Source organism: Octopus bimaculoides, chromosome 14 (genome assembly GCF_046866305.1).
Source record: "Octopus bimaculoides isolate indiv1 chromosome 14, ASM4686630v1, whole genome shotgun sequence".
NCBI lineage: Eukaryota > Metazoa > Mollusca > Cephalopoda > Octopoda > Octopodidae > Octopus > Octopus bimaculoides.
The window spans coordinates 36,678,406-36,698,707 of record NC_142941.1 but is presented as its reverse complement, the minus strand read 5'-3'; the positions used below and the strand labels follow the sequence as shown (position 1 = coordinate 36,698,707).

The window sequence follows — 20,302 nt, the reverse complement described above, 5'->3', positions numbered from 1 at the left end:
ATGTATGTACACCCAAATATGTGCGCTTTTTATATAGATATGTTCTTAAGAATACAAACGTGTTTTTTTATTTTATTTTACCTTATTTTTGGATTTATTATAATATTTGAAGGTTTTATAATATCTATGTTTGCATGATGTTATCGCATCTAATCTATTATTTATTAAGTTATCTAGTTTATATAATAATATATTCAGCGATTCTATTGTGCATAAACGGCAATATTTTGATTTATGTGTGTGTAGATACATATATATCATCATCGTCTTCACCACCACCATTATCATCATCATCAACAATAACAATAGTAGTATCACCATTTTTACATCTATTTTTCCATGGCCGCATGAGTTGGAAGGATCTTCTCCTCCACAATGACCCATCACATGTTGCATTACTTACTTATCTCCTTTATGTAGTTCAGCTTTTTCCACTTTTGTCCATGTCTTTCTTGGTCTTCCTTTTTTACTGTTTTCTTTCCACATGTATTTCTTAAGACTTCTTAAACACAGCTGTGGTAAGCATTACATGGCCATAACTATCAATGCTTTCCTATCTCTCTTATACACTACATCCTACTCTGCTTATGCATAGTTTTACTCTGAGCTCATCTTTAGCACTTGTGGTAAGATGAAATCCTCCCTAGTCCATGCTATAAAGTGGTTATACACTGGTCAACATTAAAGAAGTAACCATGAGTTGATCATAATCAAACACTACACCTGTCATTTGCAACAAATGCCAGGAATTCACACACACACACAAACACATGCATATATACATATATATTTTTATTAATATTTAGCAGAAGTAAGAAAACATGGACCTCAGAACTTTCTGTATTTAATAAAACAATGGCCCACAATGTGTTTGCAGTGCCAGTACTCATACCAACATTTGAGCTACTTGATTGGATGCTTGATGAGATCTGTGAATCCAGAAGATATTAATCAGCACATGTAGTTTCCACATCAACAATGATGTAGATTGGTTCTGCCTAAAAAAAGCAAGGGGGCAGTGGCTTAACATCGATCCAGACTTCCTATGAATCTCATATCATATCCCTTCAGCAACATCTTTTAATCACCAAATGTTGAAGTGCATTCCTTGACCAAGTTTGCATACGTGAAGCTGATAACATCATGAGATTTAGAAAGCAGCTCCCTGAGCAGAATTCCTTGTTGATAACATTAAATATATGCCCAAAGAAGTTGCATGACACTACCAAAACATATCATCAGCTGAAAGGATAAGCATATATCAGCAGAAGACCTTGCATGGATATGTTGTTAGAAAGCTCCGGGATGATTGTAATATTGATCATCAAAGCGGTCTAACTCCCACTTTGAAGGGTATGCATTTGCAATCCAGGAATAGGAAATATCAACCAAATACCTGATGCTCAGAAAGGATAGAGATGCAGGAAAAGCAGCAAAATGTGATAACCGATGCAGACTTTGTAAAGTGAACACTGAAGATATTACCCACATCATAAACAGTTGTCCAAGAATGTCATCACAGTACTATCTACCAATGAGACATGATTTTGTAGCTAAGACACTGTATAATGAGATCCATCGTAAGGATAACCCCGAGGCCAAAGAAATAAAAACCCACAGCATGGTAGAAGCCATAGTCATTTACAATAAAAAGGAGTACTGATGGAATGCCCGAGTGTAAACCTCAATAAAATGTAAATATAATAGACCTGACATAGTGATTTGGGATAGAGAATGGAAACTGTATACAGTTGTGAAAATCAGCTATCCAGCAGATGTTAACATAAAGTTAAAGATTAGCGAAAAAAATACCTACACTGAACTATTGAGAAATCTACAGTTACTCTATCCAGATTACAAATTCAGTTTTATACTTGTAATTATTGAAGTACTGGGATGTGTAACATACTGCCTAAGAAGCAATCTTGAGAAATTAGGCTTCTGAAAACCAGAAAGGAGAAAGCTGATTCAAAGACTACAAATCTAAGCCATCACTGGAACTAAAAGTTTATAAAACTTTCCAGAAGTTTATCATTTAAGTATATATGAATATGACTAGACATGCAACTAAATGAATGAGAAGACATACATAAAACAAAACATACAAATCTGCACATATACCTACATACATACAATCAAGAATACCCTGTTGATGCTATTGAAATTCCAGTGAAGGAGCCTTGGATCTAGATTACAAACTGACTCTTTCTCTATTGACAAGAAATCTTGAAATAAAGCTGAATAATGACATACAAACATATCATCAGTAGTTCATATATCCGAAAAAGAAGTGACCATTGGTTTCACACCTATACAGGTATAAAACCAATGGTCTTATAGGTATAAAACTAATGGTCTATCTTTGACCAGCTATAACAAACCATCTTCTATATATATATATATGTATGTCTGTGTGCACACACACACACACACGCACGTGCGTGCACACGTACGAGGGGCTTCTTTCATTTTCTGCCCATCAGACTCAGTCAGAAGGCTTTCATCAGCCTGGGGCTAAAAGGTAATAGTAAGAAAACAAAAAAGAAAACTTGCACCAAACCACATATAAATGCCAGCATTCACACACCTATCCCACCCTTTCTAGAATGAAATAATGAATATTAAAAAAAACAAAAAAAAAAACAGTAATTTAAACAAAACATATGTCAGTGTGTATTAAGAATTATGTGTACATAAACCCAGTTAATGTATTTCTGCCAGTCTTAGTCCTATTTTAACTCTAGTAACTGTGTCATTGAATAACTGTGTTGCTTTAATTTAAATGTGTATTTAATTACGAGAGAGGTCTGTGGGTGGTTTCTTTTTTTTCTGCAGCAGAGTTGGGCTTTTGTTTTACTTCTTTTGTATCGTCAGTGTTTGTATTTGTCATTGCAACTGTTGTTGCTGTTGATGATGATGATGATAATGGTGGCAATGATGGTGGAAGTGGTGGTGGTGGTGGTGGTGGTGGCAGCGGTGATGAATGGTGTTGATTGTTGTAGTGGAGGGAGTGATGGTGGTGGTAGTGTTTAGTGCTGGTAGTAGTGTTGGTGGTGCTGCTGCTGCTAATGGTTGTGATGATGATGATAATGATGATAATGATGATAGTGATGATTATGAAGACGACAATGACGATGATGGTGAGTGGTGGCAGGGGTGGGGGTGATGATGATGCTGATGATGATGATAATGATAATAATGATAATGAAAATAATGATGATGATATCAAGGAAAAAACAATGATGATGATGATGATAATGATGATGATGGTAATGATGATGAGGTGCAGGAGGAGTGAGATGAGGAAGATGGTAGTGGTAGTGATGGTGGTGTTGGTGGTGGTTGGTAATGGGGAGGTAGGAGTTTACCATCAGATTAGATTTGGTGATTGTTTTATTGTTTGTTTTTTTTTGGGGTCTGTTTTCTTCCCCCTCCCTGCCCCACCCACTCATTTTAATCTTCACTGTTATAATTCCATTATTACATTCCATGGTTGTTACTTCTTTGCTTCATCCATACTGAAGTTTTCATCTGGGTGGGAGCAGGTGGTGGTGGTGGAGGAAGATGAGAAGGAGGAAGGAATGAGAATGTACTAAGAATAGATCTCAACATATTTCGAACTGCTCTCGCCACATGGACGGACGTTTCCAGTATCACAAGAGAGAAAGAGAGAAGAGAGCTACATTTATAACAAATATGATTCATGCATTCATTTCTTTCGATTACAACAACATCGAACATAGCATGAGAATAAAACGAAAATTTCTCATAATGGATTCAGGAGAAATAATTCCGATTGGAGAGGGAGAAAAATGCAGATACTGGTCACTTGTACAAGTATAGAAGCATTTATATTTGGACAGTGTGTCGACAGATGAAAAACAATCCATATGCATCAAACTTATCAAAAATAGCTCGGAGTAATGCCTTTATGATATATTCACGTGCATTCACACACATCCACATACATCCACACACATCAACACAGGCACACCCATGCAGCCATACACCCACCAACTCACTGAAACAGACAGAAATACATACAATTACAATTACAAAAAATAATATATCATAAACATATATATTGTAGATACAAAGATATATATATATATATATATATATGAATATATGTATTATGCATAAGTACACACACACACACACATACACACATACAAATGTGTATGTATTTATGTATATTTGTATGTATATAAACACATAGTTCCATATTCATATACTAAGACATTTGCTTGTACACTTGTACACATAAAAACAATATTATTGTTCTTAATATAAACAGGGCCATGTAGAAAAGTAGTGGACTGACTATATTATGTCTATTCTCAGACACTACTTTGTCGTATCCTTGGACAAAGCTTTTATCTCAATCCCCGAGGAAAATACAGTATTAGAATATGGCAGCTGGTTTGAAATGAATGACATGAAGTATATGTAGCACAGGGGATTAAAATTTGAAATACAAATTCTGTGCAATTTAACCATCAAGACAGTGCCCCTTCCTCAAGGTGGTGCCCCAGCCTGGCTGCAGTCCAAAGGCTGAAACAAGTATAATATAAGGGATCACTGCTAGGTCTTAGCAATAATAACCTCTACTGACAATCTCAGATTCTCAACATAGACTGTATCATAAAGTCTACTTTTCTGTTTCAGGGCCAGAAAATACTTCAGCCTTCAAAATCCATTAACCTCTTACAAATTTCAAGAGAGATTCACAATGAAGTACTGTAAAAGCATCTGGAATGATGCTGTTACAACACATAACAGACATAATAGATTGAGCCCTTATAAAAATGCTCTTTGACTAATTGGCATGAAGTCACTCATCAAAAACATGCCAACTGCCAACCCACAGGCATGCTATTTCCCCATTACGCCAATGGTATCTAACTCCCAGAGTTGGCTCTGATCCTATGCCAAATGCACATGGGCCCTCCAGACTCATTTGTTTATCTTTATTCTACTATTTATCCATATTGCATCTATCCATTCAGGCTCAGCAATAACTTATTTTCTCCCAGCCCTTCTTTAACAGGACACCAGTTCACTGGAATTCCTTCCTTGCTCATGGTTTTCTGACAACCCTCATCTTACAGTTATCTAAAGAAAAATATGAGTCACATCAATTTCACTGGTCACAAAAAAGCCAGTGGGTGATATAGACACACCTATTTCTTCCAGACTAAATGAAAAATAAAATTAGACCTTATCAAACGTTATTATTGAGACTGATGTGATTGATGTTTTACTAAAACATCTGCAAGAAAAACATGGAGAGAGAAAAAGAGTTTGAGAGAACACTGGACGAAATATCTCTGTTTCCTCTCTCTGTAGACTAAGTTCAAAACATGCTGCTGTTTATTTTACCTTTCATGTTACAATAAATTATAGTAAAAATATATTATAGTAAAAATAAATTTGATAATTGACTGATCGTGAGGGTTCACCAAAACAATAGTGTAACATCTATTGCAAAAGGTGCCCATATTTTCCACATCTGTACAAAAGAGAAAGTCGTACAGGGCTGAATAGCTATGTCCTTGTTGCTCATGTTTAAAATAACAATCAAGCAAGGTATTACTTCAAATTGAGTTGCAACTAAAATGTATGTTTGTTAGTATGACAAATGATCTAGAATGAGGGTCTATTATCCATTTTCTAATACATGCACACACACACAAACATGTAAAAATGAGAGTATGTATGCATGTATGTGTGCATGAATGTATGTATGGATGGATGGATGCATGTATGCATGTATGAACGCATGTGTGTGTAAATGTCCTTGTGCTAGAACTGAGCTTGAAGTTTACTAATATGTTATTCTTTAAGAACCTGAGAGCTTGAAATAATAGTTGTGATACCTGAATACCACCAGATGATATACTAATTGAAACATGTGGAGTGCAAGAAAGAGAGAGAGGATAAAGTTACCATCACATGCTATTTTATACTGCTTTAGTTCAATGAACCAACAAGGGAACCACTACATGGTTGCTTGTCCTGCAAGTAATACTAGGCATATCTTCCTTGAGTTACTCTGTACTGTCTTAAAAGGATGGAGGATATATTGGATAATGTACATCCTAATATATATAAAAGCAGGATGGACGTTGCTGAAATACTTATGATAATAGGGCTACTTGACCTGGGTATAGGCTTGGTTGTATAGTTAGGGAGTTTGTTTCACAACTATGAAGTTTAGCTTTCAATCCTATGAAAGCATTGGGAGTTTAATTTGTTAGAAAGAAATTATGTGGACGTTCTTGTGAAGGACCATCCCTGTTCTTGGGTGCTAGTCTTAATTCATTGCCCAATTTAACACTACAACCTGGTCCTTGAGAACCCTTAGAGAAATCTGCTCTGTAATGAGCACTTGGAGTAAGTCTCTAGTTAAAGGATAATTTTTTGCTTTTCTTAACCCTGCTAGTCTCAGAGTCCCTGAGAAAATACCATACGTGTTACCTTTCCTCCTTTATGACACTAAAAATAGGTGTAGGGTGTTACCTGAGATAGACTGATGTTCTTTCCAGAAGATTTATTACTTGAAGCAGAGATGTTATTCTAAATATTTTACAGGAATGTGGTTTTAAATACGAAAAACACCAGAAAAGAATATTGTAGTAAGTAAAATACCTGAATATATGTTGTACTCTCTGTACTTCAACACTCCATGAATAGTTATGTAATAAAAGAAGTGCATGTGCAAGCTGCATGCATACGTGTGTGTATGCATGTGTGTGTGTGTCTGTGTGTTTAATGCTTTATTGAAAATTAGATAAGTTTTCTTCAAAATTACATAAATTCAGAGAATGTCTCAGTAATGCCTCTGCAAATGTAAATGTTCGTATAAGGGAGGAGATAAGAGTTATTGAGTGTTTTGTCCCAATATATGTAGTTTGTTCAATTAGATTCTAGAAACATTTTTCCTGAAGCTAGCAAATAAAGTTATTTCTAAAGAGAGAAATATTGCTTTTGTATTGACAAAATATCACAGACTCGACTTTTTCTCCCTCTCTTTCTCTCTCTCTTTCTTTTTTAATTTTTCTCTATTTTTTCTCTTTCAGATTTCCTTTTACATTTCTTGTATCTTGAAGCCAAAAACATGTTACAAGTATATATATTATTGATTGTGACTGTCATGTGTGAAAGTGTTGATTTGACTTACCACGTGAAGGAAGGCAAAAGACCAGGAACTATTGTTGGCGACATCTCATATGAGCGACATTTATTGGACAGTGTTCCACCTCAAGATAATGGTGTTATTACATATAGCCAACTGCATGAAAGTCAAAATGGTGACGTACAGCTGTTCAATGTCTCCAAGACAGGAAAACTATGCACTGCAATGAATTTAGATGCTGAATCTCTCTGTAAATATAATACTGAGTGCTTCAGAATGGTCGAAATTGCTGTGAGACAAGAAGAATACTTTTTGAAAATAATTGAAATAAAAGTAATTATTGATGATGTTAATGATAACAAACCTGAATTTTCACACCATCAAGTAGATCTTCAGTTTTATGAGACTGATGGGAAAGGAACCACAAAATCAATACCAAATGCTATTGATAAAGATGTGAGTGTTTCGAATTCACAGATAACTTATGTACTGAAGAATACAAATGACCCTTTTAAACTCTCCATGTCAAAGAGTGTGATAGGTACATCGAAAAATGAAATAATTCTGAAGCAGGGACTTGATAGAGAAGTAAAAGATTTTTACCTTTTGGAGATTATTGCAAGAGATGGTGGCTCACCACCTAAACAAAGTATTTTAAAAGTACGAGTAACTGTTACAGATGAGAATGATAGTAGGCCTATCTTTACACAGAACATCTACAATGTTTCAATAAACAAGAAAGATAGAAGAGTACAGCCTGTAGCTATTGTGTTAGCAGAAGATAAAGATGTTGGTCAAAATGGCAAAGTTTCTTACAGTTTTAATTCCAAAACACCAGATTCTGTCAAGTCATATTTTGAACTAGATCCTAAAAGTGGCAGAATTTTACCCCACAAAATCTTTCCCTTTGAAAAGAGACAAACCTATAAACTTTTCATTGATGCCACAGATCATGGTAGTCCTCCATTGAGTTCTACAGCAATTGTTCTTATTAATGTGTTAAACCAACAGAATAATGCCCCAAGGATTGATGTGAAATTTGTTTCTAAATCTGATGGAAATGTGGTTACCATATCAGAAGGATTGAAAGTTGGTAGTTTCATTGCTTATGTGAAGGTCACTGATGCTGACAGTGGCCACAATGGAGAAGTTGATTGCATTCTAAATCATGAGAAGTTTATGCTTCAAAGTCTGGGGAAAAATAAATATAAAGTTGTTATCAAAAGTCTTGTTAACAGAGAATTAGAAAGTCACATGGATTTAAGTATTGTCTGTGAAGATAAGGGATTTCCATCCTTAAAGACAGAGAGAAAATTTTCTATTGAAGTGATGGATATCAATGATGTACAACCATACTTTACAAAAAGCACGTTTAAATTCTTAACTTATGAAAATGAAGAACCCAATTTTCCTGTTGGGTTTATCAATGCTACAGATCCTGATTTAGGTCTTGGAGGACAGCTATCATATTCTTTGTTTGATGAGCATGGTTATGTTCTTCCATTTAAGATTTCCAATTTTGGATTTATTACAACAGCTCAATCTTTGGATCATGAAAAACAAGATACATATCAATTTAAGGCTTTAGTGAAAGACAATGGAACTCCCTCCCTTAACAACACTGCAAATGTAGTTGTTGAAATCATGGACAAAAATGACAATGCACCCTATTTCACATTTCCTAGTGTTAGTCCATTTAGTTTAGATGTCCACTACCATCCGCAAACAAAAAGTGAAATCACAGTTCTGAGAGCTTCTGATAGAGACAGTCATGCTAATGCTTTTCTGAGATATGAAATACTTGGAGGCAATGACAAACAGTTATTTACAGTTAACCCTTACACAGGAGTTTTGTCTTTCTCTCGTACAGTGTACCAAAATGATGCTGGATCATATGATTTGAAATTCATTGTCAAAGACAGTGGCACACCAGTTTTAACAGCAACAACTACTTTGTCTTTGACACTAACTGTTAGCAATACAACAGCCAGAATGTACACAGCTGAAGACACAGAATCAGACAACAGAATACATATAAACTTGATGATTATTATAGTAGTAGCAGCAGTGATAGTTTCTGTGGCCATTGTAGTTTCAGTGATAGTATGTGTTGTCCACAGGAAAAACCAGAGAGATGCAAAATATGGTTATGGTGTCAGCACAAATAATGATTTTGTTGGAGAAAGGAGACCATCAGGATATATCTCTGAATCAATGTCATCTCAGTATAATACACCAGTAACCATGATTTCTGATCACAACTCAACAAGAATCTCTCGAACTGTTCAGTCTGGCTACAAGCCAGGGCAAAGTTGGAAAGGATCTTCATCTGGGCTGCATAACCAAGATGTTACACACCAGGTAAATATTTCTTTTATTCTAGTTTTCTTTAGTATTTCCCTAATATTTCAGAAAAACTGCTTTATTAGAAAATATAAACATTTTTTCACATTCAACATGTACTATTTTATATAAATTGCACTATTTTATTTGTTACAGCTTTACTGTTATTGATGGGAATCAGTGGGGCTAATTAAGTGAAACTGGCTGAAAATCCTTATCAACATTCTTCTTTCATTTCACTTTTATTGACTAACAATTATATCAGCCACTTTTCTCATTTATAAGTTGGAAATTTAACAGAAATGAAATTACAGAGATTTGGCAAAGTTAATCTAGTATGAACAGGAGATAATCCAAGACTTTCTGGACAATTACTGTATTAGATGATATTTGTTCAGGGCTTGAAACCATTTCTTAGCATTTAGCTTCCAATAATATATTTTACTTAGTAATCAATGGCTTACCTCCCATCTACTGCCCTCTTTTGTAGGTAATGAATTCATAAGACAAAAATGCCATCATTCAGACCAGGAACATTACATTTTGTCCTAAACAGTCGACTCATTCTGTTAGTACCGTTTCAGTACCATAGTAATTATAATATATAATATTTATAAGTGTGTGTGAGAGTGTGCATTAAATTTATATTTTAAAATATATTAATTTTAAAAAATTTATCTCAAAAAATTGATTTATTAAAAGAATTATATCTTTTAGAAATAATTGCTATTAAAAGTAAAACAAGGTGAAATTAATGAAAATATCCTTCTTTAGTAAAGCTGGGTTTTTTTGGTTTTTTTTTTATAAATTCTTATTTCTGTGAACCAATTGCTTTGTATCCTACCTATATACATTACATTTAAAATTGTCTGTAGTTCTTGTTACAAGTAGCACAAAGCTGTTTGGTTCATTATTTTCTATTATTACCTACTCTTATATTGAATTATATGTTTCAATATATCGGTTCTAACAGATAAGTGTTCAAGAGGCAGCTGTGACAGCTGGTTCTCGTAAGGAAGAACAGCAGCGTATGCTAATGACCTCCGACCACTTCAATGAAATGTTAGCAATATCTTCTCCAACTAACAGTGGTCATGGATCCACAGAAAGAAACACAGTTCACTATGAGACCCTTCCAGGTATGTTTTGAAGATTAATTTTTCAGCTTCTCTGTTATTGAGAAATAATTGAATCAAATATTTTCAGGTTTCAGTTGGTGAGAGAGAAAGAGTTGTTTATTTCTTAGACTTCTTTTAGATCATTTTACCTTTAGTATCTTGAGGATATTTAATGCATCAACAACTTTTAATCACATTTTCTATTCATTATTTCATAATTTCTGTGATGACTGAGAAATTAAATTTTTCCAAATTAATTATTTTATTTTTATAACAAACAAAACTTTATGATTGAAAACAAATAAAGAAAAACCAAAACAAAACGCTAGCAAGTAAGCAAGCTAACAACAAAACTAAACAAAAATCCATTTGTTTGTTTGTTTAAAAAACAAACATTTACATTATGAATGTATTGTACTAAACAGCTCTTGGCTCCTTGTCAGTTAGTCCTGAGTTGATGTTGCAACAAAGTTTCCCTCTCTCTCTCCCTCTCTCTGATATTAGATTCTTTCATTAGAGACATTGTTGAGTAAAACTCTGCCGAGGGAAAAAGATTGTCAAAATTGTTGATTTCATGTCAAATTAACAGCAATTTGTTCGACATTTTCAAGCAACCATGTTAGTCATGACCCTTTAATATGCTACCTAACAATTCAGCTTGTTTATATGATGTTGTCTGTACAAAGGCTCTCTATGTTAACTTACAATTGTTGTCCCTGGTTTGAATGCTGTCTAGATTTTTATTATCTTTTTATTTTAGCCCAACTTTTTATGTATGTATAAATCTTTTCACCGTTGCTGATCATACTCAATACATTTCATTAAGTTCTGTTGAGTACTGTATGCAGGAAATGAACTGCTGAAAATACCACTTACAAAAAGTACTGCAGTTGAGATATATTAATCAAGATTTTGTATGCAATGTTTGGGTTGGAGAAATGAAGATTTCTTTATGTATTGAACCAACAGGGCAGTGGTTCCCAAAAAGAGTGCCATAAGACACTCTCACATCTTAAAGTGCAGTTATATGTGTTAGGGAAATGGTTTCAACTTTTAACACAAGACCAGCAATTTTCAAGACCAGCAATTTTATGGGTGAGGTTAAGTTTATTATATCAACCCCCGTGCTCAACTGGTACTCATTTATCAAGCACAAAACAATGAAAGGCAAAGTTGCTCTTGGTGGAATTTGAGCTCACAACATAAAGAATTGAAAGAAATGAAGCTAAGGGTTTTGTCTGATGTGCTCACAGCTTGCTTCTTTTATGTGTTGTGAACCCTTGCTTCTTTTATTTGTTGTGAAAATATCTGCTGAATGCAGAGATATTTGATTATCTTGACCCCTGTACCTTTCTGGCACTGTATTTAATGACCACGAAAGAGTGATGGGTAACGCTAACCTCAATAAGATTTGAATTTGGAGTGTAAAGCATCCAAAATGAATGCTACAAAGCATTCTGTCTAATGTTCTTATGATTTTTCCAATACACAGTTCTTTTATGCTAAGAAAATAATGAAATTGAGTGGAATTTTCTTCACTCATTAGTAACCATAACAAAACAAGACCTTGTTGTATTAATGATAAATGAGGATATGTTTACATCTAATATTCTAAGCTTAGAGAATGCCACTCAAAATCATCAAGAGCATGCTTTTGTTTTTAATATGTTGGATAAAGATTACACTGGGCAAAATGCTTAGCAGTATTTCATCCATCTTTACATTCTGAGTTCAAATTCTGCTGCGATCAACTTTATCTTTCATCCCTTCTGGTTCAATGGAGGAGGAGGAGAAGGAGGGGAGAACGGGAAAAGGAGGGGAGAAGGGGGAAAGAAAGGGAGGAGAGAAGAGGAGGACAAGGATGAGAACAAAGAGGGAAGGCAGCAGCTAAATATTTAAATACCTTTTTTTTAAGTTCATGCATTGTGTATACCAAAATATTCCTGTTTGCTCTGTTGTGAGTAAAAACAGCATGGAAACCACTGCAATAAAGTATAATATAATTGAGTATCATTCAGCCTCATGGTTCATGATTGTCACAGCATTGCCATTATCATGCTGTGTCCCTAACTGTGGTGCAGAACTCTCATTGATCTGTTATACTAGACTTAGATATAAATAGGTCATGCTAGCAAACATACACTTTTCATCACAAAGCCTGTTTTTATTATTATTTTTTTAATAAAGAGAAAAAAAAAGAAAAAAATTAGGAAGCCTGAAGAATTGATAAGTGTTTCATTTCATTAGCTTGCAGCATTGAGCAAAAATTTACCCATGGCCCTGGAAATAGTTATAAGGAGTCACTCCAGTGTCTCATGCCTAGAATAATGACTACTGGTGACAATTGGTGAAAATGAATGTCAATGAATGGAGGAAAACAAAAAGAAGTTGAATAATTGACTCTGTTTATAATATTTGCATGAAATATGAAATGTAAATGAAAAGAAGAATGAAATGAAAAATAAAAAACAAACAAAACAGTAGAAATGCATTGAAGGAAATTGTTAAAGCTATTTTTACCCCTGTGTTTTGAGTTTATATTTGGCACGATGTTCTAACTTCTTTGTAAAATTTTATAAATAAACAGTTTAATTGATCTGATATTGGATACATCTTGTTGTTGTTGTTTGTTCAATTTGTTCATAAAATGAATCAAGTATTGGCAAAGAAGATCTTAAAACCTCACTGTTAACTCTCAGAAGATGTTTTTTTTTTCTCAAAAATTTTGCTTTATTTTTGAATAAATGTTCCTCACCATAACTGTCAAATACAATAGAAGAATGGATAAAATTGATAACATACATAAAAATATTTCATTTGAAGGATGTTTTCTTTCTGAGTATATTCAGAACTTATACTAAAATAATTGTATCAGTGCCAGATGAAATATACACTCTGTGGAAATTTAGTTTTCTTTTTTGTACATTCCAAGTTCAAATCCTGCCAAGATTCAATCTACTTTTCATCTTTCAAGTTCTTTTATCCTTTCTTTTACTTGTTTCAGTCATTGGTGTGCAGCCATGCTAGGGCACTGCTTTGAAGGGTTTTAGTTGAACAAATTGACCCCTGTACTTATTCTTTTATTTGTTTCAGTCATTTGACTGTGGACATGCTGGAGCACCACCATTGGTGGGGTTTTAGCTGAATAAATTGACCCCAAGACTTATTTTTTAAGCGTAGTACTTATTCTATCAGTCTCTTTTTGTCAAACTGCTAAGTTACATAAACACACCAGCACCAGTTGTCAAGCAGTGATGGAGTGACAAACACAGACACAAAGACACACATATGCATATATGTATATATATATATATATATATATATATATATATATATATATATATATATATATGTATATATATATATATATGTATGTATATGTATATATATATATATATATATATATATATATATATATATATATATATATGTATATATATATATATATATATATATATATATATATATATATATATATATATATATATATATATATGACAGCCTTCTTTCAGTTTCCATCTACCAAATCCACTCACAAGGCTTTGGTTGGCCCAAGGCTATAGTAGAAGACACTTGCCCAAAGAGCCATACAGTGGGACTGAACCCAGAACTGTGTGGCTGAGAAGCAAGCTTCTTACCAAACAGTCGGGCCTACGTAATCGACTATTATGTTTATTTTTTCAGTCTGATGCTTAATGTATTGATCTTCTTTTGCTGAAATGCTAAATTACTGGGACATAAGCAAACCAACTCTGGTTGTCAAACAGTGGTCGGGGATGGGGTGTGTGACAAACATAGACACAAAGATTCATACAGATAATTATATATATGTAAATATGTGCATGTGTATGTATGTGTGTGTATATGATGGGATTCCACACAGTTTCCATCTACCAGATTTACTCCCAAGGCGTTGGACATCCTGGGACTATAATAGATGACACTTGCCCCAAGGTGCTACACAGAGGAACAACCCAGAACCACATAGATGCAAAGTGAACTTTTTTACAACACAGCCAAGCCTGCTTTCACACAAAAATATATCATTTGTAGGATGTTTTCTTTCTGAGTATATTCAGAACTTACATTAAACTGATTGCATCAGTGGTAGATTAAATATAATATTCTGTGGAATTTCAATTATGTTTTTTTTATTATTGTTATTTTATCTGAGTTCAAATCTTGCCGAGGTTGACTCTACCTTTCATCTTTCTAGTTACTGACAAAACAAAAAGAAAGAAAAAAAGAAAGGAACAACCTGTTACTGGAGTATATTCACTTCACAATAACTTTTCCTTAGAAATTTGTGTAACATTTGAGCCAATGTAATAAATCATTATAATAACCACGTGATCATGTGATTGAGCAGATGTTGCTATATCTGGTCATATTGTGCTTGCATCAGTTTAGCTTTCATATGATGTCACCCAGCTGGTTAGTTTGGCAGGCCAACATTCTCTCTGATCAGAAGACTAGTGCATTGCAGGGTTACCCATTTACAGTTGAATGGAACTGAATGGATTGAAGCAACATAAAATGAAGTGTTTTGCTCAAGAACACAACATGCCACTTGGTCGGGGGGATCGAACCCATGATCTAGCATTCACAAGTGCAACATCCTAACCACTAGGTCATGCAGCTTCACTTTATAATGATAATGTAATAAATCATTATAATAATAATTCTTTCAAATTTTTGGCATAAAGTATGGAATTCTGAAGGAATGAGGTTAGTTGATTACATCAACCTCAGTACTCAAATGGTACTTATTCTATTGACTCCAAAAGATAAAAAGCAAAATTGATATTTATTTCTTTATTGCCCACAGGGAAGCTAAACATAGAGGGGTCAAACAAAGGACAGACAAAGGGATTAAGTCGATTACATCGACCCCAGTGCGTAATTGGTATTTATTTAATCGATCCCTGAATGAATGAAAAGCAAAGTCGACCTCGGCAGAATTTGAACTCAGAATGTAATGGCAGATGAAATACCACTAAGCATTTCATCAGGCATGCTAACGATTCTGCCAGCTCGCCGCCCTATAAAGCAAAATTGATATTGGTGGCATTTGAACTCAAAATGTAAAGAGCGGGAAGAAATGCTGCCTAGCATTTTGTCCAACATGCTAACAATTCTGTCAGTTTGCTATCTTAAATCAATATAATTATAATTGCGTCTGCTAGAAGTCTGAAATTTTAGGAGAGGGAGCTAGTCAATTATGTTGGCCTTGTTACTCAATTGGTACTTTTTTTTATCAACACCAAAAGAATCAAAAACCAAGTTGATCTTGGCAGTATTTGAACTCAGAATGTAAAAATCTAGAGGAAATGTTACCAAGAATTTTGTCCAACATGCTAACAATTCTGCCAGTTTGCTACCAAAAGTCATAATAATGATATTGGTGGTTTATAATTACTATAATGACGTGGGGGATGTGACAAACTGTTTTGCAGTATTTTCTTCTGAATCTTTATGTCTGAGTTAAAATTCCACCAAAGTCAGATTTGTCTTTCATCTCTCAAGGAGTTGAAAAAATGAAATATCAATCCAGGGCAGTAATTTGGTAGAATTATCAGTCTTTGATAAAATGCCTTGCAATATTGGTTCCATTTCTTTATGTACTGAACTGAGTTTGCCTGTGACAACACTGACAGCAAGCTGTTTGGTCCTTGTCTTTCTCTTGTATATCACTGGTGGCTTATAGAAAGGAAGCTCTTTTTTAATGGCAACAGGTTGACTTCAATAACGAAATAAATTTTGCCCTAACTTCCCCTCCTTGAGAAAACATTTTTGGGGGAAAACACACAGTCAACCTTGATCAATAGGAGTCTTAGCTTAATAATAATCTTTTATCTTTCATATTTTACTTGTTACACCATAAAGGGACATTGCTCACATATTTATGCAATAAAAATGTGTTTGGCTGAGCAATTTTGTTAAATTATTTTGCTTTGAACTACATTTTGTGGGAGTCAATATTTGATCATCTTTACAGAATATGATAGCCTTTTCAAAAAGAAAAGAAAAAACAAACCACATAGGAACTATTCAAAATAAAAATTAATTATCATTATCATTTTCATTATTTGTTTATAATTTAAGCAGCAGTGGCTTGACAGAACCTTATAGCAAAATCCCTTATGGTATGGTGTTTCTTTCATAACTTTACATTTAGAGTTCAAATCCTTCTAAGGCCAACATTGCATTTTATCTATGTTGGTTCATAAAATAAGCACCATTTAAGAATTAGGGCTAATATAATTGACTTTAACTCATCCCTCAAATTTCAGGCATTTTGTCTATGTTAGAGATTATTAATTTTGTAATTCAAGGTTTGAAAAATACATTGAGTTTCTCCTTTTGGAATAAAAATTAGGTACATCTTGGAGTGTTAAAGGCTAAACAGGATGTTTACAGTGGAGGATAAGGTCAATAGAAATATTCAGGTGAATCAAAATATTCAGTGGAAATCATGTAAGTAAACTTGTGTTCTTGGATGAACAGGGATGTTTAAGGTTAACATGATTGTTCATGGATATAATGAATGTTAATGGCTAACAAAATTACATTTTCAGTTTACAAAAATGTTCAAGATTAATAAAATGTTGTGTGAGAATGCCTTAATAATGTTTACAGGTCTTAGTATTGCTATTCTCTGAATGTAAATGTCACTGTTTGTATCCTTGCTGATGTCTTACAGAAATGGCTTCATGTCATTCCAATCTTGCCAAACATATTCCTTAACACACATAATGTTTGTAGTTCACCAGCTAGATGGGTGTAATTTCGTAATTTTCAGCTAATCATACACAATGTTATAGTTATTTGACATTTCTATGTCAATAGTATGCTATTGGTGGTGGTGGGTCTGTCTAGTGATCTGATAATATGCTAAAGTCCCATAGAATTTTTACATAGTTATTATATAAGACAAGTGGAACTTCATATGAGCTGAAATTGGTAGCTAGGCATACATGGAGCAGCTTTGTTATGTTATTGCATCTCTAATTTTATATTTGTCTGAGCTAGTGTGAGATATTCTAATATGGTTTGGTGTATTGTCTCAGGAATATACCAAGCTTGAGGACAAACTGAGAGTTATTCCACTCCTCTACCCCAACCATGTGGAAAGAGCTGATCCTAATTCCATTGTACATAGGCATGAGTGAAGGTAGTGGATGTGCTTGCCAGAAGTAAATGTCTGACAGCTGATGGAGCAATTTTTGGTGAGCAGCAGAATGAGGACAAGAGAGTATTGGAAATTCGTGAGCTATATGAGGAGAGTTGATACACTTTTGGGATAGATCTTTTGATTCAAACAAATCAGAGAAAGCTCAAAACCATCCCTAACTTAAGTTGCAAAACAACATTTGGCATGGTTCATAGCAGTAGAAGGAAGAAGATCCAGGTTCCATATATGTGGTGCTACCAACCACCAAAGGAACTTTTATCCACAGTAGAAGGCAAAAGACTAACAGCTGACACTGATGACAACTCTGAAGTTGCAGCTAGTACAACAATATCAACAGCAATAACTACAACAGCAACAATATTAACAAGAAAAATGACAGCAGTAGCAGCAGTAACAATGAAAGCTGCAGTACCAGTAACAGTAGCAGAGATCAAACAGCAATTCCAAAGGACAGTTATACTACCACTACTACAACAAAAAAAAATCCTCCTCACAAGTTCATCAAACACAAACACACACATGCACATACACATATGTACATCTGTATCTCTTTCCTCAGTTCCAGAGCTCTCTGACTCAAATTTCTTGTAGAGTAACAAGGTCAAGACAAGCTTATCACAAGAGCTAGTTGTAGATGGGTAAAGAATAGAATTAAAATACAATTACTATCCTAAGATGAAAGACAGTAGACTCGGTGATGTGGTAAAGGACCCATCAACCTGTCCCACATCCCTCCACCCACCCACCACCACGAAACACCCAGAACATCAATTGTCAAACTCACAACCACACCAAGAAAAACAAGATGGAAACACATAAACAACAACCACAGCAATAACACCAAACAAAACAATAAAAACATCTATAATAGTTGCTATTGTTGCTGTGTTAGTTGTCCAAACACATGACAAACACTCCTCATCAAATTCTATGTTGTAAATAGAAATAACATTAATTTAATGAAATATATAACAAGATACCAAAAAATATTTGAACAAAAGAGGAGAACTTGGAGGAACTCTTCTCCAAAACTCATCCAAACAAGCTTCCAATAAAGACATCATCAAACAACTATACAAAACTCAATCCATCCATCCATTCATTTTCTCTTCTTGGGAGAGTTGTGAGGGTAGAGTCCTCAAGTACCTCTTCCACTCTCGTTTTCCAGCCAGCCATCTTGTTCTTAGTGTACCCGAAGGTCTCCTGCCAATTGATTTGGCTTGAAGAATCTGTCTTGCAATCTTTTCCTGTGACAATCTAACCACATGTCCACAGTACTGGAGTTATATCCTCTCAATGTGGAGAAGTAGCAACTCAACTTGGACAGACTCCTGATCTCTGAACAATGCACCTCCTGTCAAGTAACATTATTTCAAAGATGTCAGGAAGAACTTCATTTTGGCCACGTGTACTTATGATGGTACTCTTTCGATCATTACCTAACATTTATAAGAATAAGTATGAAAACTGAACTGGAGATAGCAAGTTTGGCTTTTTTACTAACTTCCCTTCTGAGGATCAAATACTGAAACCAGTGTATTACTGTGTCAGCACCTCCAGTTCTATAAGTAACTAAAGGAAAAAGTTCCCATGTAATGTTAGAATCTCCCTTAACCCTTTAGCATTCAGACTTCTCTGTCAAATGTAATGCTTATTTATTCACATTGTTTTGAATTAATCATGCATTATCCTGTAGCTTCAAGATTTCAATGACATGATTGTTTATTCTTGCAATGACATTGTAGGGTAGGTATGAGAGGTTGCATCTGGCTCATTAGAACATAAAACAGGTAGAATATCTGGGCCAAACATGGCCAATTTAAATGCTAAAGGGTAGTGTAGCAGATAAAAGAATTTTGGAAGGACGTTTCAAGTAACTCCATTCTATTCAAGGACCCTAGACCCTACTGAGTGAACTCCCTTATTTTCATTGTTCTTGTCAGCTGAGCCATATATTGAGTAAATACTCACAGGTATGGGCATGCCCGCTTGGTTTAGAAGCTTGTTTTGACACTGCATGGCACATTGGCCAAGTGTCTTTTACTTTAGCTATGGGCTGACCAAATCCTTGTGAGTGAATTTGGTAAATAGAAACTGTGTGGAAGCCTGTCATATGTGGGCATGTGTCATAAGAGTTCATTAGTTTGTATCACCTGAAAGCTTTCAATAGGGGTGATCATCAATACTTGGTGGCTCTTGCCAGGGCAGCCAGTTTTGACTTCATCATACACACTGCATCATGTTGATTCTGCCTGAATATTATTCTAAGAATAAACAAGCTTTTAGAACACTCAGCCTCTTACATATTATATTAAGAATAGGTAGTTCAGTTGATCAGCCATCTGAATTCTTGTTGTTGGATGGGGAAGAGCTATTCACAGCACAGTAAGTATCACTCATGAGTGAGTAGGGATTAGTAATATATACCATGCTTTTGTTAATTATTTTAGGTGCCTGTGTAATCACAAGTAGAGGTCCCCACCCACTCTTGGCTCTTCCATCCTTACT

At 34.6% G+C, this 20,302-nt stretch overlaps 1 protein-coding gene across 5 annotated transcripts in view; it reads left to right on the top strand.

Moving 5' to 3' along the window:
* LOC106868935 (protocadherin-17) overlaps positions 1–20,302 on the top strand; it is a 111,495-nt gene that overhangs the window by 75,896 nt on the left and 15,297 nt on the right. Inside the window, exons 2-5 of one of the 5 annotated variants that reach the window (XR_016244300.1) lie at positions 7,083–9,499; positions 9,972–10,049; positions 10,455–10,620; positions 12,847–13,207. Coding sequence is in view for 3 of the 5 variants with exons in the window: in XM_052973086.2 (XP_052829046.1) it covers positions 7,121–9,499; positions 10,455–10,620; positions 12,847–12,950 (2,649 nt within the window). In the remaining 2 variants the exon portion in view is untranslated. Of the gene's footprint in view, positions 1–7,082; positions 9,500–9,971; positions 10,050–10,454; positions 10,621–12,846; positions 13,208–20,302 lie in introns of those variants that run through there. The other 4 variants (XR_016244299.1, XM_052973086.2, XM_052973085.2 and 1 more) reach the window with 4 other exon arrangements.